Genomic DNA, 27,901 nt, shown 5'->3' with positions numbered 1-27,901 from the left:
CGTTTACAATGGCAAACTTTTTGACTACTTATTTAATCTTCATTTAATTTTTTTGTAAAAAATATAGTTATATATACACCCTGGGTGTTTGGCCGAACTCCTCCTCTTATTTGTGGTGTGCATCTTGATGTGGGTCCACAAATGGAGGGACCTACAATTTTAAGCCGACTCCGAAAAAAAATGTTTCTTCATTTTCGTCTTTCACCAAGATTCAAACCTACGTTCTCTCTGAATTCCGAATGGTAATCAAGCGTCAAACCATTCGGGTACGACGGCCGCCGTACTAGTTCATACTAACTTACAACAAAATCCATGTAACTTAAAGTTTCATATTTTGTATGAAATCTCAAAAGAAATCCATACAATTTGCACATCCTTTAATCACAATTTTTAGAAAAACTCCAAGTATGCAGTTTTGTAAAAGTAAACTTCTGTTGGGTGTTTGGCCGAGCTCCTCCTCCTATTTGTGCAGTTTTATAGCTCATCAAGTTTTTGTATAATAAAGTGGCAGTTTAAAGACGCCCAAAATAAGCGTTGATTTTTACAATTCATTTTCATCTGACTCGAAAAAATTTGGAGCTCTTAAAAATTTTCCATCGTTTATTATATCAAAATCTCTGTCAATATCTTGAAAATGAGTAATTCTTATTAGTTTTCAAAATTTAGGTGCACAGACATTCGTAAATTTCTTCTCATCTTAATTTGCTTAAAACCAACTTTAGTACCAGGTTGTGGTGAGTTTAAATTTAAACTCGGATCTGAGCTAAAAACCAGATGCTAATTCGACTGCGATTACAATAAACTCCAGTCTTATTAAACCTCGGTTTAACAAATTTTGGCACGGCTTTATTTTTTTTAATGTGTACTAAGTGTCACAGGGGCTATGGCTTTCTTCTCAATGAGTGAGAATATAATATTTTAAAGGGTATTTCAAAAGACGCGCCTATATGTTTTAAAATAAAACATGTAAAAATTTAATTTACAAAATATATAATATTATTCCTCAAATTTCTATTTCTTACGTTCCTTAAAGGTGGAAAAAGTGCTTGGGCTGATTAGTGAAAATTTTAAATGTTGGGAAGTAAATTATTTTACATTATTTATTTGGATTTTAAGAATGCTTTTAGTGCTAGAATTGATTTTTTAGTATTCGATGCACAGGTCCACTCCACAGAATAGTCCAAAGCACCGGTCTTTAAATCGATCATCTTAAATGTAATTTCTAATAGAGAACTTGACCACGGGAGCAGAAGACACAAGTTGTTAGTCCGCATGGTTTTAGAAGTGGCAGATCTACCTTAGGAGCCATCCAAGATGTAATAGCTAGCGTAGAACATGCCCAGGCAGGTAATCGATACTGCGATACTGCCTTAAAGGTAAAATTCAAGAGAAGGATATAAGACTAAACAAATAAAAGCAGGTGCGGGCCAAGGATCAATACTCGGACCTGAATTTTGGAATATGAGCTACGATGAAATCCTTCGAATAGAGATGCCCGAGGATGTGCATTTAGTGGGATACGCAGATGGCATTGCAGCTTTAATAATCGCTCGAAACACTGACGAAGCCAAAAGAAAGTTAAATCAGGTGATGATCCGAGTTCAGAGATGGCTAGAAGACCATGGATTAAAGCTGGCCACAGAGAAAACAGAGCTAATCCTTCTAATGAACAGACGTAACCCATTAGAAGTAGATATACAAGTTCTCGTTGCCACTTTATCGACAAAAAGAGTGGTCAAATACCTAGGAGTGCAATTAGACACTAGGCTAACTTACTGGCTGCCAAAGTAAGCTGCATGTTAAGTAAGCTCATGGCAAACCTTGGAGGTCCAACGGAGAACAAGCGACAACTTTTAATGGACACAACGAACTCGATTCTTTTATACGAATGCGAAATATGGGCAGATTCGCTAAGGGTGAAATGCCGGCGGAAAACTCTGTAATCTGTGCAACGCACCTGCGCTCTCAGAGTGGCTTCGTCATACAGGTACTGTTCGTACCTGAAGCAACGGTTTTAGTTATCAGCGGAACCATTCCTATAGATATTCTAGCACAAGAGCGCAAACGGAGATGGGAGGCAAAAATCACAGGAATCCCAGTTCCACGCTTCTCCGATATTAGAATTCAAACGCTCACACTTTGGCAGGCAAGATGGAACTCTGAACGGTACGGTAGATGGACACCGAGACTAATACCCGATCGAGAAAAGTGTGTAGAAAAAAAGCACGCTGAGGACATTGGTCCTTTCGCAGGTATCATATTTGTGGCGAATGGGAAAAGTGAGCTTTCCAAACTGCATATATGGAGATACTGAGTATGAGGATGCGGAGCACACCTTCTTTAAATGCGAGAGGTGGAAGATAGAGCGAACAGGTCTGCAACGAGCTATTGGTGTATTTACATCTGAAGAAATTATCGAAAAAATGATGATAGTCGAAGAAAAATGGAATGCCGTCACAAATTTCGTGGAGGACATTATCCGAAAAAAGAAGCGTGAAATGGAAAGTTATGCTGAGGAGCATTGAGCATAGGTTTCTCAAAACAGGCGACCCTGGACACGAGATGAGTAAGTAAGTGTCCTTCTTAGGACGCCGTCTTGGCCCTATACCTCGAAGCAATGCGGAAGAAGTCCCGGGGTGGAGGGAAAAATTCAAGAGAATTCACGTGTAACGACGGTTTCTATATGGTACGAAGGCATTTATTAGTCCTTTCAACCTTAACTCAATTTGCTACAAGTATCGACATGTTCTTTCGAGATTTGTATTTTTCAAATGAAATGATTTGGCTCATGGCCAGCGAGCAATAAATATAATGAAACAGCAAAATCTTTAAAACTTTTGCAGGGCGAAGAAAATTTCAAAAATTTAGACCATAAAGAAGAAGCAAATTAAGAAAGCGACCACTATATTCAGGAACGGAGCAACACAGAGTGATGAACACTGATGACCTCAATTCTGCATAGAATCATAGTAATGATATGAATTCAAACAGACAAATTAACGAAATGCAACAAGTTGCATTATATTTTACTAAAAATAAACTCTGAAGCAGCAATAGATTTATAAATCTTTCATTGGCAGCAATCATTGGCGACACGAATAATTAATTTTAGATAAATAATCTGTAGGCGACATATGCTCTTAATAAATCAGCATTGGCACCAAAGTCATTACAAAAATCTGTCAACTGTCTCTTGTTAAACCCAATTGAAAACTATAAATTATGGCTCTGGAGTAGACGGTATGAAAACAAAGTTAAAGTAGGCTAAAGTAACACTAAATCTATTTAGGGATAGTAAAGGAAGAGAGATCTGAAGGAAAAGAAAAAATGTGAACGTATACATATGAATGGACGATATCATAAGTTCAATGGAAAAATACTGAGAAGCTATTTTTTTCGCAGTGGAATAAATATGGCTATCGACACGTCAAACGTGGAAGCGGCCATTCAAAGTTGAGAGGTTTCGAAAAAATTCAATTTAATTATTATTTTTTGCATACAAATTTAATTCAATTATACATATTTTAATTTATTCAAACGAAATACCAGAAACGAGGGAAAACGAAAATATATGTCCGTTGTTTATCGATTCGATAAATTATAATAAAATATTTATATAATAAAATATACAATATATTTAAGTATTTGAGTTTCAATAATCACAGCAGTTTGATTACGGATCGTTTATTGTGCCATTTGATTAATGAATTAATGTTGCTCGCAAGTTTTCGTAAAAACAAGAGGGCAATTTCTTGTCGATGCGATCCAATTCAGACGCAATCTGATACCAAAGCCTACCAAGTTTATTCGCCAAAAGCCAATTAAGGCTCAATTAATATGAATTTAATAATACTTTAGTGTGTATATATCTGATAAAGTACCATAAGCTCGGCGCAAAAAACTTCAAAAGTAAAAAGTTGAAAAAAGTTCATATACTTTTTAATCTCGTACAATTTAAGACGAATAAAAATTTTTTTTTTCTAAAAGCGGTCGCCACTCGGAAGGCAATGGCAAACCTCCAAGTGTATTTCTGGCATATCTCCTCATACAAAATATCTGCCGTCCGGGGTCGGCTTAAAACTCTCAATTTATAAACAACATCAAGACGCACGCCACAAATAGGAAGAGGATCTCGGTCAAACACCTAACAAAAGTATACGCGCCAATTATTTATTTTATTTTAAAAGTCCTGCGACGAAAACGAAATGTCAAGCATCCAAGGTGGACCAAACATAATGGCATATTGGCTCAAGCAATTGCTATATTGGGCACTCAACATGTCGAGTGATGGATTTTCCATCACGCAGGTTATCTTGCGTCATCCGGGTTTTCTCTTCTTCTTGATTGGCGCAATAACCGCACGTACGATTTTGGCCGAGATTAACAATCGTTTCTTTCTCGTGCTAACCGGCGCCAGTTAGACACACCAAATGAAGCTAAGTTCTTCTGCATCTGATCTTTTCTTTGCTACCCCCAGCTGGTACTGAATCGAATACTTTGGAAGCTGGAGCATTTGTATCCATTCGGACGACATGACCTAGCCAATGGAGCCACTAGATCTTTATATCGTCGTAAAGCTCATACAGCTCAGTGCTCCATCGCCTACGATACTTGCCTCCATCAACGTCCAAAAGTCCAAAACTCTCAGCTGAATCTTTCTCTAAAATACTCCAAGAAAAGCATCATCGGGCATTGTCATCGTTTACGCTTCTGCCCCATTCGATAAGACGGGCATGATGAGAACCTTTTAGTGTTAGTTTTGTTCATTCAGAGAGAACTTTACTACTCAATTGCCTACTTAGTCCAAAGTAGAATTTGTTGGCAGGAGAGATTATCCGTTCGATTTCAAAGCTGGCTTTTTATTATCGGGGTTAATGCTGGTTCATCGATAAACGAAATCTCTTACAACCTCGAAATCATAACTGTCAACAGTGACTTGGGTGACGACGACGGTTTGTTTGATGGCAGGAGGCACTTCGTCTTGTTCTCGTTCACGGCCAGATCTATTCGCTTTGCTTTTAATCCAGCTTTGAAAAAGCAGAACTAACAGCGCGGTTTTTAAGCCGATGATGTCTATATTCTCGGTTTTCTCTATTTTGGTATAAACAAAAAAATGACTGTTGTCTTGAAAAAGCGTATGATAAGGTGGAAATTTCTGATGGCAAAAGTTCATTCAGGTCCTCAGGCCTGAGTGAAGAAAGGGGGGTGAATATTTTGCTAAGTCATGGCATGGAGATATCGAAACACAGTCAGATAGGACTTCAGATATGCAGTGAAATTCTTGGCTGGTGTTTTTTCATAAATAGTTTAAGCTGCATGCATGACAACAAAGGTCTTTTTAAATTAGTTTACTGAATTTTCAATAAATATTTTTTTAAAAGCTTCAGAGTTTGATTCGAAATCACGAGACTTTGCAGTTTTAAGCAAACATTAAAGAACCACCTGAGCAAAAATGGAAAGGCGCATCCTCATGCAAACATACATCTATACATATTTATGCATTATATTGTGTACCTAAAGCACACAGGCAAATCATGAGATTAACTCAGCTACGGAAATACACCCAAATATTATTTATGTATGAATATTGCGTGCTGTTGTTTTATTTCCTTCGACTACAAAACATAAAAAAAGAATTATTTAGCTGAGTGGCACACGTTACGCCAAAAATATATTTATGTGTATGTATGTATGTATGAATGTATACCTATGAATGTATGGCCGTGTGTAAATAAAAGGCCAAAGTAAAACGAATTGTGTTTTTGGAACGATATTTTGTTGTGCTGAACGGAAGCAGATACATTCATAAGTAAATTGGATGCAACACCGATCAAAGGACAGGGCGGAGATGTACGATTCGCAACCCAAAATACTCATAATAAAATGAAAATCAGATTTCTAAACAATGCCATATAAAAGTAAATTGAAATGAAGTCCAACAAATTGCAAGTACGATCATGCGATTATATGCGATGTACATGTGTGTGTATATTTTAGGAAAGACCACTTTGGAGAAGGAGGAGAGAAGCGCGCGATTTGGTTTTTATTTGATTTTATTTTTTTTTTTGAAGATTGAGGATTGGAAGGTTGGCGGGATTTGGCAATCAAATGCCTGCCAACTAGCAAGGAAAACAGTGAACGGCCACTCACACACACATATATATATGTATGCATGTATATGTATGTATGATTGCCTGTCTTTTTGTCCGCCCAAACGCTTCCACACGCTTCCAAGCAATGGCAATGAAATCTAGCATCGTGTTATTTTTTGTTTTTGTTTTCAAAGGAGAACTGAAATTAGATAAGTACGATACTAATATAATATAAAACGAGCATGAAAACGAAAATAGACCAATGGAAAGCGTAGCGAAAGGAAACTAAATTTAAATGCTGTGTCGTAGAAACGTTTGAGGCAATTCGCGTGCGGGCTGTGTGGATTGGAAGCGCTTGACTGCCCAGTTGTTTGGTTGGCTAGTCGTTGAAGTGGCCGTGTGCAATATTGTTTATATTTTTGGCGTTATTTATTATTGTCAGAATTTTCATCAAATGCTAATAAGCGACGGTGGCGGCTGCAAAAATCAGTCGAACAGGAAGAAAAGGGATTGTAATAACAAGGGAAGGAGGAAGGGAGACAATGTGAGGGAGAAAGATTAAAATTGCGAAGACAGAACGTTAGCAGTGCCAACAACAATAACATCAGGTTCAGCAACAAGGCCGCCGTCGGCCAAACGAATAGCAAAATTTTTGGAAAACAAAAAACAAAACTAAGCAGCAAAAGCAACAAAAAACAACCAAGTAAAATATTTCAAAAATATTATAATAGTTTAAACAAATGAAAGTCAGTATTACAAGAGACATACATACATATACACTCTTGGTCAAAACTTAAGCACCATCTTAGACATTTTCTTATATGGCAAATTTTTTAATGAAATCGACGGTTAAATTAATGCAGAAACAAAGAGTTTTAGGATAAACCAAAAAATGTAAAAATAAAATAAAAAATACAATTTGAAATCGCAAGACTGCAACGTTGAAAAATAAAGCAAACTCTTAAATACCGTTAAAAATTTTAGTGGACTAGACTGCTTCGATAGACTAGACCTTGCGATACCAGTAAATAGAACTGGAACCAAAATGAATTAAAAAATAAATTATTAATGAATTTGAACGGCTCGTCACAGAACTGATCAATATTTTGTGATTGATTTTTAAATTGCATTTTCTGTACATCCTGAAAAAAGGATGTAAAATTACGCGGCTTAAAGACTCCTTCAGAACACGACAGTTCAAAATTACCCTACCTCTACAAGCTACTAAAAAAGGTAATTATAGTAATCAAAATTACTAATATATATTAGTAAAAATAAAATCAATAGTATAACTCGAATATAGTCAAAGAACTATCAGAAAAATAACGGTATAAACCAGATTAGTCATTCAACGAACAGCAAAAAAGCCAAGCCTGTCAATGAACAGGAAGGCCAGACGTGACTTCGGCGAAATCCTCCTCAACTGGAGACTGAAAATGGCAAACGCTTGCTCTCTAACGGATCAAAGTACATTGTGACGCGACATTAATAATCATTTTGTTTTTGAATAACTTGGTTACTAACTAAAAAACAAATATTTTGAGTGATGGAAATCCTTATTTTGACCTTGCATTGCTTGTCTTTTTGTGTACTGCAGCTGTCTCAAGTCACAAGTGTCAAATATTATAATCTCCGACAGGACGATTAATTCTACGCCACCTTTACAACTTGAAAGATTCGAATTGAATAAGACTAATAAGGGAAAGATTGAACCTAAATATTACGAACAACTGTAAAGCATGTAGAAGGCAGCGCGAATATAATGGGCCCTGAATTACTGTAAGGATTAGTACTTCAGCACAAGAAATGTGATATTATTATATACCGACAAAGACATGTCCCTTAAATAAAATTTTTACCACGATAATGATCCGAAATATATCTCTGAAGTATGTTTCAGAACAATAGAAGTTCTTACTTATCCTAACCAATCGCACGATCCCAGCTGTATTAAGTAATTTTGGCAGATCGCTAATATAAAAATTAACAGAGAAATGCACAGAACCAAAGAAAATCTATTTGAAACCGTGGAAATAGACCGAGAAGGGATAATCATTAATAATGTATTATCACTTCTATCAAAGGCATATGAAGAGTCATGTGCTCATTCGCTAAAAGAGGGCGTTGGTACTAGCTAAATTTTTTTTTTTTTTTTTGTTATGTTGGTACACTCTTCATATGAACGTATGTGAAGTTTCATTTGAATCTGTCAATACATTCAATGGTTTACAAACCATTTAGTATCGACGTGTCACAGTATTTTCTACAATGGAAAAAATCAAATGGAGTATTAGAATTTTTATTATTATATTTATTTTATTTTTAAAAGTAAAAGGAAATTTATGAACGAATCTTGAAAGTGTGAAGGACTTTTCGTTATCAATTAATACAATAGAAAGATGGGTTACTGAATTTAAACGTTATCGTACAAGCTCCTTAAAGGCGATCCACGTCCAAATCCGATTGAAAGAGATTTAGTAGAAACCCTAGAGATAAACATGATAAACGGTTCACTAGACAGGGCTAGTTTACTGGGGCGGCAGCCTTTGGTCGGGAAAACCCCAAGTTATTCCGATAACGTAGAACCGGCTGCCATGGGAATGAAACCCTAGGGAACTCATTGGGCAGTGTAAGCAATCTTTTGACTGAAGTATTGGGTTTCATAAAGCTGTGTGCACAATAGGTGCCGCATTCGCTAAGCTCACAAAGCTGGTTTTTATGATAAGCTTTTTCAACTGTTTCTATCATTTTGATATTTCATGCAATGGGATTCGAACCTGTGCACTTCTGAATGTTAGTCACGCATTAACTCATTCGGCAACGGCAAAGTGGTGATGCTTGTTAGCACATATGTACATACTCGTACACAAAGTGAGTTTAATAAGTAATGTGTCTTTTCAAATTTCGCGGGAAACGTATAACACATTCGATTTTCTTTTTTTAATTTTTTTTTGTTTTGTTGTCTTGGAATACATGTCGTATTTGTTATATTTTTATAAACAGATTAAAATATCTGAATTTTTTGTAACAAAATAAGACCTATTTTTATCGGACTTTTCTTATTCCCAAAACAGAAAATACCTATAGTATAGACAGTGATTTGATTCAACTAAGGACATAAAATCCGCATCGTTGGAAGAGCTCAGGCTATACCAAAAGGGCTTTTGGTCAGAGGTAGTTCGAGGATTGGAAAAGGCATGGGCACAAGCATAATATATCTGAGGGGTATTACATTGAAGGAGATAAAATAGATATTGATGAATAAATAAATATCTTTCGAGAGAAATAAAAAGTCGCCTTACTTTTCGAAAACATCTCGCTTATTTGTACAAACACATTGGGCGTATACATATATATGGACGGGTATCTATACAATATCGCTTATATATGTACATTAGCGTGGCAGTTAATATATTTGACCTGTTTTTTTATATACAATATTTTTTCGCTGGCTACCCTCCAGTTTGGTTCCATTCTATATAAAAATGACCTCTGTGAAATTTGGTGCCAATCGGATAGGGGAAAGGTGTGCCCCCGAGCCTTTCAATATGCAAAATTTACCCCAAAATGACAAAAAATTTTAATTTCATTAAAAGTGTGTTTTTTATTTTACATGAGTATATATACAGCGTAAATAAGTAGTAAAAGAATTTAATTGGTAAAGTATATTAAATTATACAGTATAAATTGAAGAAGGAAATTATTATCCATACAGTATTTAGCATATATAGTTCCATATGACGTTTAATTCATTGCAATTTAGTTTAATAACAACATATAAAAAAAATAAAAAAAAGAAATAACTCATTGAAGAAAATAAAATAAAAATGATTTAAAAATCTTTATTTTTAGATATATATTAGTTTGTTTATTGCTGTCTGGGAACTTCTGTCGATAGTCACTTACAACTTGGAGCACGTACTGCATTTGTCGCTCGTTTTTTGTATATAACTTATTAAAATCCTCTACTAGTTTAACACCTCTCTCCGCCGTATCATTTGTTACTTTAAGTTTATTAACTACTTTTAAAGCTTGGACGAAATCTTCATGTTTGTGCCACCGGGCAGGATCTGTGCATAGGAATTCGTCATTTATGTTAAATCTTGCAAAGAATCGTTTTGTTTTGTTGGAGACAAATTGTTCAAGTCCTTGGTTTAATAATTCAGGAACTTGGCTTGTTTCCACGGTTATCCTTTTAATACTTTTTTCACATTCAGCATCAGTTTCACAATTCAACGCCCTTACCATTTTAATTTTTGATTCTGCCGTCACATTTGGGTCAAAGAAGGCCAAGGCGATGGATTCAGGTGATAAATACCACAAATGATTTTTGATTTTTTGTAAAGCCACGTCAACTGTCCGGTATTTATAAATTTTGAGCACTGAAATCCAAAAATGGTGCTTTGGCTGCAGAAGGTGCACAAAACCACATACCGATATATATACTGATAAGGAAAATGCAAATATCACAAATTGCATTTTTCTCACGCGGTGATAATTTAAATTCATCGCGAAACATGAATATCTTAAAGCAATAAATAGCCTTAGCCATCCACCTTGCGTGATGGATAGCTCCTGGAGCACGGAAGGATACTCCCCGAGATGTTATTTCGCCAAGAAAAATAGCAGCCAATTGTAAAAATTCTCGATAATCCTCTCTCGGTTTTTGTTCTTGCAACGTGCTTCGTATAAAATCAAGAACTCGGGAAACATCGACCGAATCCAAATGGTTTCTGATCTTCTTATTCACGATTCCGGTTTTAAAATTATTTACATTTATTTTAGGCCAAGCAGTTTGGAACTTTTTTAAGATTGGTACGGTTGGGCCGGTAGTTTTACCCATCTTCTCCTCGAAAGCGGCTTTTAAAATGATTTCGTATATGTGATGGCGGCAAGGCAAATATAAGAGATCTTTTTCTAGAAAGCTTTCAATCAAAACACACGCACCATTAAAAGCGCCCGTATTAGAGGCAATAGTGTCAAAAACCAATGCTTTTACGTAGTCCTGAAGGCAACATTCCGCAAGGGTTTCGCAAACAGCTGTTGCCTGTTCTTTTTCGCTCCCTGATTGCAGTTCAAGTACTCCAAGAAGTTGATCAGCACCGCAATTTGAAAGAATAACAGGAAGTCGGTCTACTGTCTCTTTACCTGTTAGTGATGGCAGTAATTTACTATCCCAATGTATCGTAGCGGCAGGCAATTCCTTATCCTTAAAGATATTTTTGATTTCAGTAGCTTTCTTTTTGCGGAGTTTCTCACGAGAATTGTTTATAGACCACCTGTTGATCGCAAAAGTCTCCACATCTTGACCAAGGGCTTCAAGTGTAGCTATAAGAATATGAACTGCATTCCTGTCACTGATCTTGCACTTATCCAAAGCAGCAGCAAGCTTAGGAGTTATTATTATTTGTCGTCTTCTTTTTTGTCTTGCTGGTACAGACAAATGTTTTGAGCGTTGCGGAATTTCCTCTGAAGCACGCGCTTCTAAATTTTCTCCGCTGCTTGAACTCGACGTCATCAGTATATCAGATTGAGCTAGAAATAGTATTAACAATATAAGTACGATTTATTTCGATATACATAAATATTCATGTTAAATAGGTAGCTAGAGAAAATGAAGAACTTCATTATTGTTTCGTTCTTTTTTCTTCTCCTCTCGTAATTTTCGCTCAGAAACTGGAGTCTCTTTCGCACTTAGCTGGTAATCAATTCCATACATAAACCCCGGGCGTCCTTTCATCCGCTGATTGTTTAAGAACTGCTTATCTTCTTCAATGGATATGATATTCAATGCATTGGCGTGTGCAATATCGAAGAGATCCTCGAGTTTTTCAACGAAATCTTTTTCTTTTTTCTTATGATCCATCGACGTTCTTGCAGCATGCTTTTGAAGTTGCCGCCATTGCTGATAGAGACCATCTAACTTTGGTATACAGTTCTTTAGTTCTTGCGTCGGAATTCGGGCTTTCTCCCAATATATCATCACTTCCCGCACAGCTAGTGAAGCATTGCCTCGTATTGTTAACTTACACATCCGTAAATTGAAAAAAAAAAAAATTTGTAACGTTTGTTTTACAGATAGAAGTTTGTTTCCAAAAATTTCATTTGAATAATACCCGAGCAGATAAACTTTTTCTCGTAATAGAGGTCGCGACATTGTACTACCGAATGTTTTCACTTCAAATATTGTACGCAACTAATGATTTTTTTAAAAAACTTTAATACAAAACTTTTTTAGCCATAAAAATTTGAATTACGTACGTTAGTCAAAACGCGAACCCAATTTTTTATGCGCGGAAATCTGTTTGAAGAAATCTATTTTCATTTCGAATTTCAAAATGTGATCAGTTGATAAGTTATCTCACATATTTTAACTTCCGTTTTGTTTTTGTAATTCAGAAATTGAAGAAAAATGGAAAATTTTTGACAGAGTTGTCAAAAAGCAAGGGTTGAACGACTTGGTAGATTCTGCATTGAATATATTTTTTTTTAAGCGTAATAATTTGAATTATCATTGTAATGTGATAAACTAAGTGCTCGGCTACTTTACTTACTACTAGTACTTATACTACGAATTTTCGGGTTTTTTGAAACTTTGAAGGCCCGGGGGCACACTTTCCACTTACCAGATATACTTCAAACTTTTTTTCCACCATTTTTATATATAAAGGAACCAATCTGGGGGGTAGCACCAATAAAAAAATAATCTTGCAAAATAACTGCCACCCTAATATACATACATAGATACATACATACATACATACATATGTACGTATATAATACATTGCATTGAACATTTTAAGCGATTCTTAATAACCTCGTCAATTTTATTCTTTTTTATATTCTTGTGCGCGTGACAACACAGCGATTTATCATTTATATTTTGCATATTATATTAATATATATTATTTTTATATGCTTATATATGGATACCTTGTTTATGTGAACTCAAAAAAGATTGCGAGGACAAACCATATTTTTGTATGGCAAAACATTATTTGCTTAACAAAAGATCATATGCTAATAAAAATACTGATAATGGTTGTTATTGTTGTAACAGTAGAGGCATATACTAGGAATGCTGCGAGAGTGACAGTCCTCTACCGGATATAAATCCGGATCCTTCCGGTAACGTAAAATCGACTGTCTGCGGTAGTTGGTGGTGACACGAGCAAAAATTCAATAATTGAAATGCCATTTTGAAGGCCAGCGTCACCGGTTAAGGTTAATTTTTTCAATAGGAAAACTTGTTTAAAATGTAGTGAGCTAAATATACAAGTTATAAGTAAAGTGAAATATTAGCGAGTGAAAGGCATTTAGTGCAGTTCGATCCAAAACCAAAATTTTAAAAAGGGTTGCCCCGTGCGTAAAAAATGAATGAATTTGAATTAAATATACCATATATGTACTTAGTCCTGCCATAAATTCCGTTATTTTTGCTTTTGTTCGTATGCATTGTTCAAATTATATTCAATTTCGTGGCAAATTTCGCATGTTAACAATGGAATGGGGAGCTAAGGAAACTCGCATTGCAATGATTGCATTACAAAAGTGCGGTAAAAGTGCAAATGAGATTTACGACTTACTGAGAAAACTTAATAATTCGAGAATGTTTGTTTACCACACGATCAATTATTTTTCCCAAACGTCTGTAGTGACAGACAGAAAAAGTAGTGGTCGTCCTTGCGTGGCAGCCTTAAAAGTCGAGGAGAAAGAATTCGCAGTAATCCCCTTAAAAAGCAGAAAACCATGTCCAGGGAAATGAATATATCGAGCAGATCTATGTCAAGGCCAATTAGAGATGATCTCTACATGACAGCCTTCCGTCGCTCAATGGGTCATCTTTTCACAACGCGCTTGAAGAAAATTAGACTCGACAGATGCAAGCAGCTTCTCCGGTGGCATGCGGCCAACGGCCATGAAAATAAATATTATTTTCACAGATGAGAAAATTTTCACTGTTGATGAAGTTTTTAATAATCAAAGCAACAAAATCTATGCTGAAACTCTCAAAGACGTAAAAAATTTCGTTCCAAGGGTTCAACGTGGCCACCATTCAGCCTCCGTAATAGTTTGATGGGGAGAGTCCTGTAAAGACGTCACATCTCTTCGTTTCTACGCAAAAGGGGTTAAGACCGAGGCAAAAGTGTACCAGGAGGATGTCTCAGAAGCCGTGGTGAAGCAGTTCAGCAGTACTATCTTCAATGGTGAGCGTTGGATCCTCCAGGAAGATTCCACTACAATCCATAGAGCGAAAACCACCGAACAGTGACTAAAACACAATATTCCTGGGTTCATAGCCGCAGAAGATTCGTCGGCTGGAAGTCCAGATATAAATCCATTGGACTACAGATTGTGGTCAGAATTTTAGAACATGGCCTACCGAAGACCTCACAGAAATTTGAAGAGTCTCAAACACTCATTGGCTTAAGCAGTGACGTCAATATACATGGAAAGTGTGCGTTCTGAAATAACCGAAGGGCCTCCAATCGTTTATAGGCTTGTGTAAAAAAAAATGGTGACTATTTCGGATGAAAATTTAAAATTTTTTTTTTTAATATTTACATGATTAAATAAAACTAACTACATTAAAAACGTATTATAATTTCATATCTACAACGAACTTAACTTGTAACAGAGCTTATGACAGAATTAAGGCAGTAGTCTGCTTTACAGGCTTCAAAAAATCGATTTTTTTGTTTTGTTTTAAATCTCTTCCAAAACTATCCAAGAATATGTCTTTAAAATTCCAGAGGCCAATTCGACATATTTTCGAAGCTAGAGCAGTTTTGGTGGCCGGGCGTCGAGCAGATGCGAATGCTCAGGCAGAACTTTAAAGCGCGTTTTCTCGAGTTTTCATTTTCACAAGTGTTAGAAAACGGTGCCGGCGATAGCAAAAAGAATATATGTCCGATCGAAAAAAACCAAAGTGATCTAGCTTCAGTATTAAATTATCTTCTATTTGAACTAAAAAAGTTGGACAAAAGTATTATTTAAACTACTTGTTTTGCAACTTAAAGTCAATTTTTTTTTCTTAAAAAAGTGAATTTTTTTTCAAACTTCGAAAAAATTTGGAATTTTATAACTTCTTCGGTATTTTTTTAGTTCATAAAGAAAAGAAACTTATAAAAATTAAAAAAAAATTTGGTTCGACTGTTTCAGATGCATCGCACGACCTCCATCACCGGCACCGATTTACAAGTGCAGACTCCAGGCGCTCCAGAAAAATACTTACAACTTTAAAAAATTTCAATATTTTTTAAAAATAAATATTGTTTTTTAAACCTTAAATATAGTACACTATCGTCTTAAAATTCCGTTTACGGCAATCATTTCCTTCCCTTTCAAAAAAAATTGCTAAAAAAACGCTTTTTTTCGGCTTCTAAAGCAGACTACTGCCTTAAGTACATATTTAAGAAGATGTATATAATTTAAGCAGATTCCACGATATTTATGTTCATATTCAAGGCAGTTATAACCACTTAATTCCACCAAATATTGTTTTTGAAGAAGTTTTGTAAAATTTAAAACAATATATAGGGCAGCCTTTTCTGATGTTCTTAAAAAAAGTACTTTCATTGATAAATAACTGCAATTACTTATTGAAACATTAATCACTCGACCCGCTACTCTTCTTTAATATTCCAAAAAATTTTCTAGAGACATGAAAAGTAAAACCACATAAAAATGTTTTTGAAGGCCCCATCTTTTTAATGAGTTAGTGCTTTGGAAGTTAAATCCTTAGCTGACTTCCAGTGAAAGCTTGGTAACATTCGGTTCAGTGAAAGTGAAGTTATTGGGTCTAAAGTGTCATCGGTACAAAAATGAGTTTCGAACAAAGAGCTAAAATCAAGTTTTGTTTTAAAAGCCCAAAATCATTAATCACCGAAAACTCCATCGAAATTGTTCGTAAATTTATCAAAAACGAACCGCAATCATGGTTGAAATTCATGGAATCGAAGTTGAATATATCCGAAACATCGATTTATCGCATTTTAACTGATGATTTGGGCTTACGAAATATCTGTGCACATTTCATTCCGCACAAGTTAACTGAGGACCAAAAATTGCTCAGAATTGAACATTCGAAGACCTCATTAAAGAGGCGAGAGAAGACGAGAACTTATTTTACAACATTGTAACAAACGTGGTATTTCCAACATGAACCTGAAACTAAGCGTCAAAGTGCCGAATGGAAGGCCCCAGACGGGCCACTACGCAAAAAATCGCGTTTGGAGAAGTCAAAAATCAAATCGATGCTCATTTACGATTCCAAGGGAATTGTCCACTAGCAGTTCCTGCCAACGAGCATTCGTCGAATTCGCCCTGAATACAGCGAAAGAGGAAGGCTGGCGCTTATTGCATGATAATGCACAATCTCATCGATCCACTCTTGTGACTGATTTTTTGACTGGAAATCGCATTTTAACCGTCAATCACTCACCGTTTTCGCCTGATATGGTCCTCTGTGACTTCAACCTATTTGGAAAATTGCATTTGGCCATGAAAGGAAAACGTTTTGCGTCCGTAGAGGCCATCCAGAAGGCTTTTACCGAAGGACATTCCGGTCAATGACCTGAAACGCTCTTTCAAAAAGCTTTTAGATCGTACAAAACAGTGTATCGAGGACAGAGGGGACTGTTTTGAATAAATAAACTCGAGGTTATCAGAACAAAGCTTCTGTCGTTTCTATTTTAGCTGTCCTGTTTATTTTGGACTTCCCCTTGTATTCCACATTAATCATTCGCACGGGTCAGCTTCTCTTCTTTGATATTCTATAAGACTTTCTAAAAAAGGTTAATTGCATCCTATTTCGCGTCAATATAAAAGCACTATACACATGAGCATATACCAAGCGGCGCAAAATTAATCACCCTATCTGAAGATTTGTAATTTTTGCAAATGGCCTCAAAACAAATTTGACACTTGTGAAATAGACAGATGCAGTATACAAACAGACAAGTAATGGAACGCACAAAGGTTAAAAAAAAAAGATTTTCATCTCTCAAAATGTTTTTGTATTTATGAAAAAAGTTATTTAAACACATAACATAAAAACATATTATAAGTAAATAATGATCAATTTTGGTATTTTTCACCTTGGTTTTTTTTTTTGTGTTGGAATTACTTTACTAGTCTTCAAAGGAGTATAATTAAAAAATAAATAACTTTTTGAATTTCCTTTATTCTATAAACTTATAAGGCATTCACGTGTCTATATATAAAAGTACACTCTTGGAAAATATAATAAGAACAAATATTTTTATGTTTTTATTATTATTATAATTTTTTTTTTTTGAAATCTCCAGTTATTTTGTGCCTTACAAGTTCAAACAATTAATGTACACATTTTATCTTTTGTCCAAAATATTAGACCTACTCCTCGCTCTGAAGAGCATCCCGTCTATAACACATTTTTTAGTTTCGACGCAAGAGGTTTCTTCTTGCAAATTGCAGCGTTTTTGTTTTGTTCTGTTCTTTGCTTTGTTATTGCTATTAAACGGCAAGTATCGAACTGCCCACCTTATAACTTGCAAATTTAGTTCAGTCTTATGTTCGTTTGATGAGAAGAAAGGCTTAATTTCGCTGAGACGTATGAGTTTTTTTATTGCTCTTTCCATAAGAGTTCCTGGTGTTTCAGCTTTTGGTACGTTATGAATAGCTTTAAAAATTTTTGAATCTTTCATTTTTCCTTGTTTTCTTACATTTTTCATTAATCTGATCGCACACATATCGATTTTATTCTGTGTGCTAAACATATTGAAATTTGTCCCAATGTTTTATATATGTAGAGAGCTTTGAGTCCTCATTTGACACGATCTCATAAAGTGCTTTTGATTTAATATTGACTAAATTGCAATATTTTAAAACTTTTATTGGCAATTCGACACTATCTTTTTAAAATTTTGATAAACTAATATAATTGTGATCCCGCCGTAGCCGAAAGAGTTGGTGCGTGACTACCATTCGCAATTCAGAGAGGAACGTAGTTTCGAATCTCGGTGAAACACCAAAAATTAAGAAACATTTTTTTTAATAGCGGTTGCCCCTCGGCAGACAGTGGTAAACCTCCGAGTGTATTGCCATGAAAAAGCTACTCATAAAAATATCTGCCGTTCGGAGTTGGCTTGAAACTGTAGGTCCCTCCATTTGTGGAACGACATCAAGACGCACGCCACAAAGAGGAGGAGGAGCTCCGCCAAACACCCAAAAAAGGGTGTACAGCATAACAGAAAACGGGCGACATCCTTGAAATCCATCCTTGAGCTAAGGTCGTACGCAATTAAATTCGTTTTATCAGCGTTTCACACTGGCGAACAATGGAACATCACCCCCAGAAATGGAAGTACTTGTGGTACGCCATACCTTTTCTTAATAATCCACTTAAAAAATCGTAAAAATCATCCCACGAAAATTGTCACGAGCCAATTCAATTCTTAGTAACTGTAAACAACATACATAAATTGCACTTAAATGTGGAGGTGGACAATGGTCACTATATAAATAGTGACTCACGCTTTCAAAGCATTCTTGTTTTGCGATCGGTAAACAAAAAATAAAACAAATTTTCAAAATGTTGCAATAGGGGGGAAATACAATAATTAACATAAACACAATTTTTTCACATCTTTAGAACATTACGGAACGTTGTGTAAAAGTACAAAAGAAAATTCACAAAAACACGATTTAGCCATACCAGTCCGTTCCTCTATTCATCCGTGACATGAGTTGTACTAACGAGACTGGGTACCAACGCTAATCTTGAGCCAAGGCAGGCTGGTAGCGGTAGCACCCCAGCAAAAATTGCTTGCTGCCCATCTTACTTTGCTATTTAACCGGAAGCATGGAGGAGTTGTTAAGGTGGTGCGGGGGAGATATCAGGAGGCACCAAGTGGCTGTCCTCATGGCAGTATTCAGACAGTTATGAAACTTTGAATCACTTGTACAAGGCGTCGATAGCGGGTTAGCGTTTTGTTGCGGTTTTATGCCTTAGTGGCAATTGCGGTTGTATGTACTAAGAAGGAGAGCAAACAATCGAAGCCCAGGATTTTGGAGTTGTTTACAGTCTTCTTTCACCTTTATATGCAGTTTGACCTCCTTCGTCCAGGTGGTAAAAAGCGTCGCCGTGGATTAAGTGGATTAATTCCGATTACGTCAGCAAATCAGCTGATCCTTCAAAATCACTGAAACTTGACGGTCTAACCATAAGTTTTTTACATTTCATACTATTTTACAGGGTCCGGCACTCGAAGTGTAACTAACTTCAGACCGCTCGTGCAGCTGGTACACGGGCATCAGCCTTACAAAATCCAAAGTCAGACTTGAGAGAGCAAAGGACTTGCTTCGCTTGACCGAAAGCGGTCAATTTCCGAACATTGTGTTTCCTGACGGGATAATTTTTCAAGCATTGAGCAATTCGTTAACTCCCAAAACGATAGGGTTTATTTGACCGAACGTTCATACGAGAATTTGAGTCTTCGATTGGCCACCAGGAGACAGTACCCGCCACAGGTAATGGTTTGGGCCGCTCTAACCGCAGATGGGAGCTCCTAAATCGTTTTCATCGAGCCTGGCGTCAAGGTACGAAATGTTACCGAGAAAGTATTCTGGAGGTTGCTTTGAAGTCTTGGGCAGACAAACATTTCGGTGGCAGACCATGGATGTTTCACAAGGACACGGCACCGTATCACAAAGCTCGAGTGAACCAAGAATGGCTAAAAAACAACGTTCCGAACTTCATAACGGCTCTCAAATCAACCAGACGCGAATCCGATGGATTATTCTCTTTGAGCCATTTTGGTGAGCAAAGTCCGAACTAAAAGATTCACCAGTCTCGAGGCGCTGAAGAAAGCCATTGTCCGTGAGTGTGCCGAAATACCTTCAAATCACATTCTGAGCGTGGTGCCAATTTTTAATATGAGTTCTTCAGTGAACCGAAACAGCAAATAATATATATTAAATAATGCAACTGCACACAGAGTACAAAAGCATAAGGACCTTACGATGCTGTCCTATAAGAAAAGCGGAAAAGCGCCGATTCGCTAGTTTACACTTGAATTCGCGACCGAAAAAACATTCTCCTACGTTAAAAATGGTACCTTGGCAACTGACCTGACTCTTGAAGTATGGAAATTTTCATTCCACCATTCGGTTCTATGCTACCCAGAGTGAAATCTATAAAAAATATGAAAATCCTGAATTGCCGGCTATTAAAGACTCCGTCCGAACAAAAATTAAATATGATCTGCTCGATTCACAAGGAGGAAGACCATGCAATCTGTTTTAAAATTAGCTTTCTTTATATCACGTATCACGTATAACTCTTTTTAACAGTGATAATTCCTGATTTAATAGGATATATAACATGCACATATGTAAAAAAAGAAAAGTGGGCAGAACCACTTCACTTGTAACTGAAGTAGCGCAATAGCACTGTACGCATTTGAACAATAAAATTTTCTATCGACGAACAAAATCCACATTTTAGATATATAGCAAATATCTCATTATACCGATGCTATCACATGGTGCAGATGCATGGATAATGGCAACAGCTGATGTTCGCAGTGCACCTGTCAAAATACTGCTATCAGGACAGACACAGGATGCCTCCTAATAGCTCGCCTGCATATCTACACGTTCCCAACGAGGCTCTATAAGTATATGCTCCCGGTTAAGGAACACAGTAAAATGAGCAGCAAGCAATTCCTTCTAGGTTGCTGTTACTGTTGGAAGCACCCCTGTAGACACTTCCTTGAAGCGTTTCCACGACAGTCGGTTCTACGTTACCGAAACGACCCGGATTTATATCCGGCCAAGGACTGTCACTCCAGCAGCATTCCCCGTATGTAAATATGGGGAATGTTTATGCTGCTACAACAACAACAACAACACTTCCTAGAACCTGAGCCAGCTCCAAAGCTAGTCAAAAGGCATCTCTTCGACTACACCGACGAGTTTTAGGACCTGGATAGGATAGTATATAGATAGACATTTAACGACATTCATTGGGAATCTCTTATCACCTTCCTAGGCTTTCGAACCCCGAATGGCGTTACCGGAATCCAACCACCATCCATTGCAGACGAAGAGCGTCAACTGTAATTTTGGCTCAATTTAGTTCTGGATATTGTAGTAGATTAAATCGACCCCGACATACTCAATACATGTCCGGCATATGAAGGTACCCCGCACGATACTAACCACCTATTCACATGCCGCCTTAAACTCAATCATCTAATACCTCTCATCATCTGGGCCCAACCCGTTAGATGATAACTACACCGCACTGCCAACAACGACAACAACAATATCCGATCAAACAACGAGCTTGTGTGCCGTGTATTTCTGAAGTTTGATCTATTGTCTTTGCACATGGCACTCGGGTCATTGGTACTGGGTTTGATCTCAAGTGTGGACATTAACCAAATAAGTATTCAAAATAAACTAAGTCGGAATGTATTTGGCTCCCCTATAAAGTTTGGTGGAATGGACTGCGTATTTTTGTACGATAGTGCATCGACTTGTATATTAAAAACAGAAAATGTTCAGAACAAATATCACCAACTTTTAAAGAAAAATGTAATTCTGTGTAAAAGGAGTTCGCCCATGTTAAAGAGCAATATATCCTTGGCCAAGGTAATATGTGCATTATGTTTTGTTAAGCTACCTATATTTTTATTACTCCTTGCACAGGTAGCCAAAATGTTTGTTACATAATAATTGGATCTCAAATTGAATAAAATCAAATGCAATAAATGCGCCAATTGTGGTAGTTTGAGAGTGGTTTTAGAGACACACGCACTTATGTAAGAGTGGTCTGTGTCACGCCTATTTTCAAACCTTTTTCAAATAATCTTTTTGTTTCTTTCGACATTATGACATGTGTCATTTTCATTATTTATATATCATACTTTTGGAAATTATCGATATGTAGAAAATGGTGTGATTACTTTTCTCATTTGCTACTATTCAGCGGCTATCTACATTTCCTAGGCCTTGGGTAACAAATGGACCCATTGCCCATGCCAAGTTTTGTTCAAAGTATAATGAGCACGGACGACAGAACGTATAGGCTGTTGCATGCAACGGCAGAAATATTTAGGTTTTAGGTTAAATGCTTACAGATGCACATAAATATATTTTCGCCTGGCGAGAATAGCAAAATAATAGTAGAATCACCAGAGTGGTTTATCTTACCTTAAAATCAGATAGAGATGCCATTAAGTCATCCAACTCTTTAGTGGCAGAAGAGGCATATCCAGATGGTGTCGCTTGGTTTCCCAAATATATGTCCTTATGTTGCACGATTTCCTTCTCAACAAGACCAACTTAAAAAAAAAAATAGAATAAAAGAGTTATTAAAACCGATGTCAGATATTTAAAATAAGGCATCTCAGGCTACCTGGTCCTTCCGGTGCGAAAGCTTCAGTTTTTGTCTCACGCACGGTAATACTAACGTGGCGCCCAGGTGTCGGTGACTTGGTAAGGCTACTAAATGGTTTATTCAATAATTAATACTAAAGTTAAAATAAAAATATTTGATTTTAAGTATTTACCCATTTGGTACCGCATAATTCGAGGCATTGTCCATTTCGCTAAGCAAACTATCAATTGTTGGCCGTTCATCGCTGGAATTGTAGGTATTATATTTGGAGATAGAGTTGTAACTCGTTGGCACTATGTTTTCTACAAATAAAAAATTCAAAATATTTATATTGAATATATGTTGTAAAAACGAGGGTACAACGCACAAGTAACTTAAGTTTGTTGGGAACAAAAAACATCTTTTCAAAAAATAATAGTTTTTACCTTGCACGCAAAAGTAATAGGTTCGAACGTCAATAGCAATTTTTTAATATTATATAAAATTCTACACTTCCTCCATAGATCATTTCACCATCATCCACATAGGAACCTCGGAAAAAATATAGGTGGTGTATTTTACCACTAAGTTAGAGTTCGGTAATAAGATTTACCGGAATATAACTCCGCTATTACATTACGTGCTCGGTTAAATGAAGTAGTCAGCACCATTAAATACAAATTAGTGCGCATGCTCTCACTCTTAAAAAAGTTCTCGCTTTAAAAGTGGTAAAATCTAATACTACACCAACGGATACAGAAAGTATAAAAAGTCGTGATTAGTAAGCCACACTAATTCCACCAGAGATCCTCATTTGCATTCCCAAAAATCCAAGTTTGTACGCCGAGGCATCCACCGCGTCCGGTAGTAGAAAGAGTCCTTCAAAAACTATGTGCAAGCGCTTAATCCTAACGATTACAATTTACGCAAAAATTTCTGGGAGGCAAAGTTGGAGCGTATTTTCATTTAAATGAAAGTATAAAATTACCATTATTGGCCACCTACTAAAGCATCACAGGTATGCATTGTCATTATGTGATTCTTAAAACAGTCTTCATTTATGTACAAAATCAATCAAATAGTCCCTCGTTGACCTTTTTTATACTGTACATTTGGAGCATATTGGAGTTATATAAACAGTTGAATATGTCCCAGAGTATAACATCAATTGTTGAAAGACAACTGGGTTAAGCAAGTCCCAGTCCGAAATTCATTCAAGTTTTAGTGGCTAAATGCTATGATTTTTCTCTTACGCCTTTTCTACAGGTTTGGGAAAAATCATGCTAAATTTTGTTGTTGTTCATGCAACAGCACGAACATTCCCTAAACATATTTGGGGTATGCTGCTGGAGTGACAGTCCTTGGCCTGATATACAGGGTGAACGATATGAAGAGTTACCAACTTCACACTGCTTGTATCTGCTAAACAACTCATGACATCAACGTCAAAATTGTTCCAATGACAGTTCAATATATTGTTTATAAGCCATCAAAAGCATTTGCGTCTCAGTTTTGTTGAATTTTTTTTTGTGATGGAAAATCACAACCAGCCATTGTTCGTGAGCTGAGTCACCTCAAAGTGAATAAAATGTTTGTGTATCGCACTATAAAACGTTACAATGATACTGGTAGTATTGCAAAACTCTATGGAAATGGACCAAAAAAAACCGCAACAACTCCAGAAATGGTTCGGAAAGTGAAGACTCTACTTGAACGAAATCCGCGACGAAGTGGAAGAAAAATGGGCAAAGAACTGAAAATATCGCAAGACAGCATTCGACGCATATTGAAAAATGAGCTCAAGGTCAAGGCTTGCAAGTTCCAAAAAGCACACGATCTTTCCCCCCAGCAAAAAAAGTTCGGTGCGAAAGAGCAAAGGAGTTGTTGCGCTTGCACGAACGTGGCGAATTTCCTAACATTGTGTTTTCTGATGAACAAAATTTCGCGATTGAGCAGTTCATATACACTCAAAACGATCGTGTTTATTTGAACGAACGCTCATACGAGAATTAGAGCCTACGTATGGCCACTCGAAGCAATTTCCCAGCGCAAGTAATGGTTTGGGCCGCAGTGACCGCTGATGGACGCTCTCCAATCGTTTTCAACGAGCCTGGTGTCAAAGTGAATGCGACTTATTATCGGGAAAATGTTTTAGAAGCTGCTTTAGAGCCGCAAACATTTCGGTCGTAGACCATGGACGTTCCAACAGAACTCGGCACCGTCTCATAAAGCTCGTGTGAACCAAGAATGGTTAAAAAATCATGTTCCACACTTCACTTCGTCCACACAATGGCTTTCGAATTCGCCAGACGCAAGTCCGATGGATTATTCCATTTGGTTCATTTTGGAGAACAAGGTGAGGACTAAAAAATATGCCTGTATGGATGCGCTGAAAAAAGAGATTATACGAGAATGGGCCAAAATACCTCAAGATCACATTCGTACAGCATGCAACTCATTTTTTGACCGTTTGAAGGCTATAGTCAAGGCAAAAGGTGGTCATATCGAGCTGAAGTGAATTTATATTAAAATTGTAATCATTTTTGAACAATTTTGTCTTTGAAATCAATAAAAACTAATTTCACACAAAAAAGTTGTGGTGTTCGTTCACCCTGTACATCAGACAGGTCCCTGAAAATAATATTTTTTTTTGTAATTTTGCCAAAATATGTCGTCGTAATAAAAAAAAAGACAGAGTAGTAGGTAAATTAATGCTTCTACAAAAAAATATATGCATATTTGAGCAGCACTAATATAACACTTTATCTCTTCCAGAACAGTAAATTCTAAAATAGGTTAAAAAACAATTGAATGCGATATATACTGCCGTCGCCGTGGCTAGTGTGATTAGCCTGAAGATTAGTATCTCTGTTGGTTTCGTTCATCATTTTGACTTTGCCGCATGAATTTGGCACCTCTATATCCGTTGTGCCGGTTGCATTTTGTTCAGGGAATTTGTGGGAATTAACCAATTGCCCCATGGAGACATATTTCCATTAGGATTTGGATCAATGGCTAAACCTCTTTGTGGGCAAACAGTCAATGTTTGATGAATTCAAGGACCGTTGAACTGATTTATTTAGCGAGCCGCTTGATTCAAGGCCAAGATCATCTCCAGCCGTATGTAATATGGTGAACAGACGCTGACGTTTAGAATGTTTTTTTAATGAAGTTTTCCTTCTTCGGGCTTGTTTGGTCCGCGGGAGATATTTCATTTCTCTCCTACCACTCATATCTGTGAAGGATGCGCTATCCGCCAACTGCGTCGCGCCCCCTAGGCGTTTGAGGCATCGCCTATGCACCACGAGGAGATCAGGACAGCAGTAAGTAAGTATACAGGGGTCACTTAAAAGTTCAAAACTTATAATTATAAGACGGTGTCAAGAAAATTATTGTTTGTCGAATTAAAAAAATGTATTTTATTGTATTTACGTTGTTACCGAGTATGGCTGTCCATAACTAATTCAAAGTTCGAGAGTTCAAGCCTCTCAGGGCAATTTTTGCTACGAAAAATCTTCTCATAAAAACCATCTACTGCTCGGATATTTAAAACTATGGGAGCTTCCATGTGAAAGAAAAAATCTAAATTCACTGCACTATTGCAAAATACAACTCGGTCTAGACTTTGCATTATACCCGAAAGCACTCTCATTATTACATTACTTAAATGTTGAAGTTATTACCTTTTTTCTCATAATTACTATTGTATCTCGCATTACTCAAGTCCTCCAACAGTGAATCTAATTCTGATAGGTTTTTAGAATTTTGCTGCGCCGAAGTGCCGTTGTAAGCACCACCTGTTCGTCCAAGGGAACCCTGATTTTGATAATTGTACGACTGACCAACCGGAGACGCTCCGCTTCCCGCTACTAAGCCATTGTAACCACCAACATTTCGCGTTGGCGACACCGCAGTTCTCTCCGTAACGCTGTAGTGTTCTTGATGTACTACCTGTGGCGTAAATTATATGTTAAATATTTGATTTATATTTAGTATTGTAAGTTAATAAAATTGACAAAATATGTGCAACACTTACGGGTGGTGGCATTGCCTTTCCCCGCAAACTTCCATAACCTGAGCTATCGCCATAGCTGGCATTTGAGGTATTATACTGTGGCTGGCGGCTGCCTGGCACGCTGCTTTGTAGATCGGCAAGAAGTGCATCTAAAAATATATAATTAAGGAAAAACGTTAAGAGTATGTTTATATATATATATGAATGTAAGTAAGTAGATTTAAAAATTAGCTTGAGTTAGTTAAAAATATTGATTAATTCTCCCACTTAAATTGTCGTAATCGCCGTAATTCATAGCTTGCAAGAAAAAAAGGCATCTAACACTTCATGAATAACAAAAATACTGAGACAGAAAGTCAACTTATTCACTGATAATATTGGTAGCAGCCACGAAATACCTCAAGTTACAAACATATGAACGCACACTTACTAACAAAGACTTTTGCAATGTGTTTGTCTTTCAGGTGAAGCGCTACAGCCCGTCAAATGGTGCGTTGGCAATACAAAAGCGGAAAAGAATAAAAGAGGCTCTAACCTGAGTTTACCATATAATAGAATTTCATGCGCATATTAAAAGGATCACTTCCTTAGGTTCATGTACTTGTTTTTTTGTTATCAAATAAATATATAAAGGCAAATCTCCAGAACCGGACGATTTTGTATTACTCATTTTCAAAATTATTTTAATAAGGCATTTTAATTTTTACAACAATCTTATAGTATGATATGTTTAGGCATACAGTCTCACTGAAGCTGAACTAAAATAAATTTCTTAATTACGCAATTAGGGTGCATGTTGGAATATGAAGAATTTGTAATTTTGGTGTTACTACACTACACGAAAAGGATTGTAAGACCAACTAAATTTCTTATATTTTTATTATCAGTTTGGGGCTAACAATCTATGTTTTTAATATTAAACTAGTATTAAGCTTTTAATCATACATTTTTTAAAAATATTCCGAAATAAGCGCACATTTCACGAAACTTAAATTAATTATTAAGAAAAGTAAGATCTACAGAAAACGAAAAAAGTATAATTCTTAGAGTTGGATTATAATTTGAAGCTTAGTAATTTTAGTCCGGAAGCCAGGGATCATTTTGACCTCATTATTTCATGCCGACTGATTTTAATACTGAAGGCAGACGCCATCCAATGGATGACGAAACCAACCGTCAGCTGGTCCAGTAGCGGTGGGTACGTGCTGCGAAACGTGTCGAAAAAAAATTTTTAACAACTCATTTAATACCGGCTGAAATTTTTTTCATGTATTGATGACATTTAGTAAAATAAAAAAAAATAGTCAGCTGCGCGGTAGAGGGGGAAAACACGTCAGCTGAACAGGTGACTTGTAAAATAAATTAAAAAGTGAAACTACTTTATGCCGATTGATATTTTTTTACATAATTTTGGACACATATGAAAAT

General features: G+C 36.5%; 1 protein-coding gene across 5 annotated transcripts in view; it reads right to left on the bottom strand.

Moving 5' to 3' along the window:
• The window catches only part of LOC129246876 (leupaxin), a 114,651-nt gene that overhangs the window by 24,057 nt on the left and 62,693 nt on the right, over nt 1-27,901 (bottom strand). For 4 of the 5 annotated variants that reach the window (XM_054885584.1, XM_054885581.1, XM_054885585.1 and 1 more), the window contains 5 exons: nt 26,495-26,622; nt 26,142-26,409; nt 22,652-22,781; nt 22,498-22,586; nt 22,293-22,423 (listed from right to left, as the gene is read on the bottom strand). In XM_054885584.1, the coding sequence (XP_054741559.1) occupies nt 22,293-22,423; nt 22,498-22,586; nt 22,652-22,781; nt 26,142-26,409; nt 26,495-26,622 (746 nt within the window). The remainder of the gene's footprint in view (nt 1-22,292; nt 22,424-22,497; nt 22,587-22,651; nt 22,782-26,141; nt 26,410-26,494; nt 26,623-27,901) is intronic. The other variant, XM_054885583.1, reaches the window with a different exon arrangement.

The sequence above is a fragment of the Anastrepha obliqua genome, chromosome 5 (assembly GCF_027943255.1).
Source record: "Anastrepha obliqua isolate idAnaObli1 chromosome 5, idAnaObli1_1.0, whole genome shotgun sequence".
Classification (NCBI taxonomy): Eukaryota; Metazoa; Arthropoda; class Insecta; order Diptera; family Tephritidae; genus Anastrepha; species Anastrepha obliqua.
Note: the sequence above shows the minus strand (reverse complement) of the source record. Positions and strands in the feature narration are given on the sequence as shown.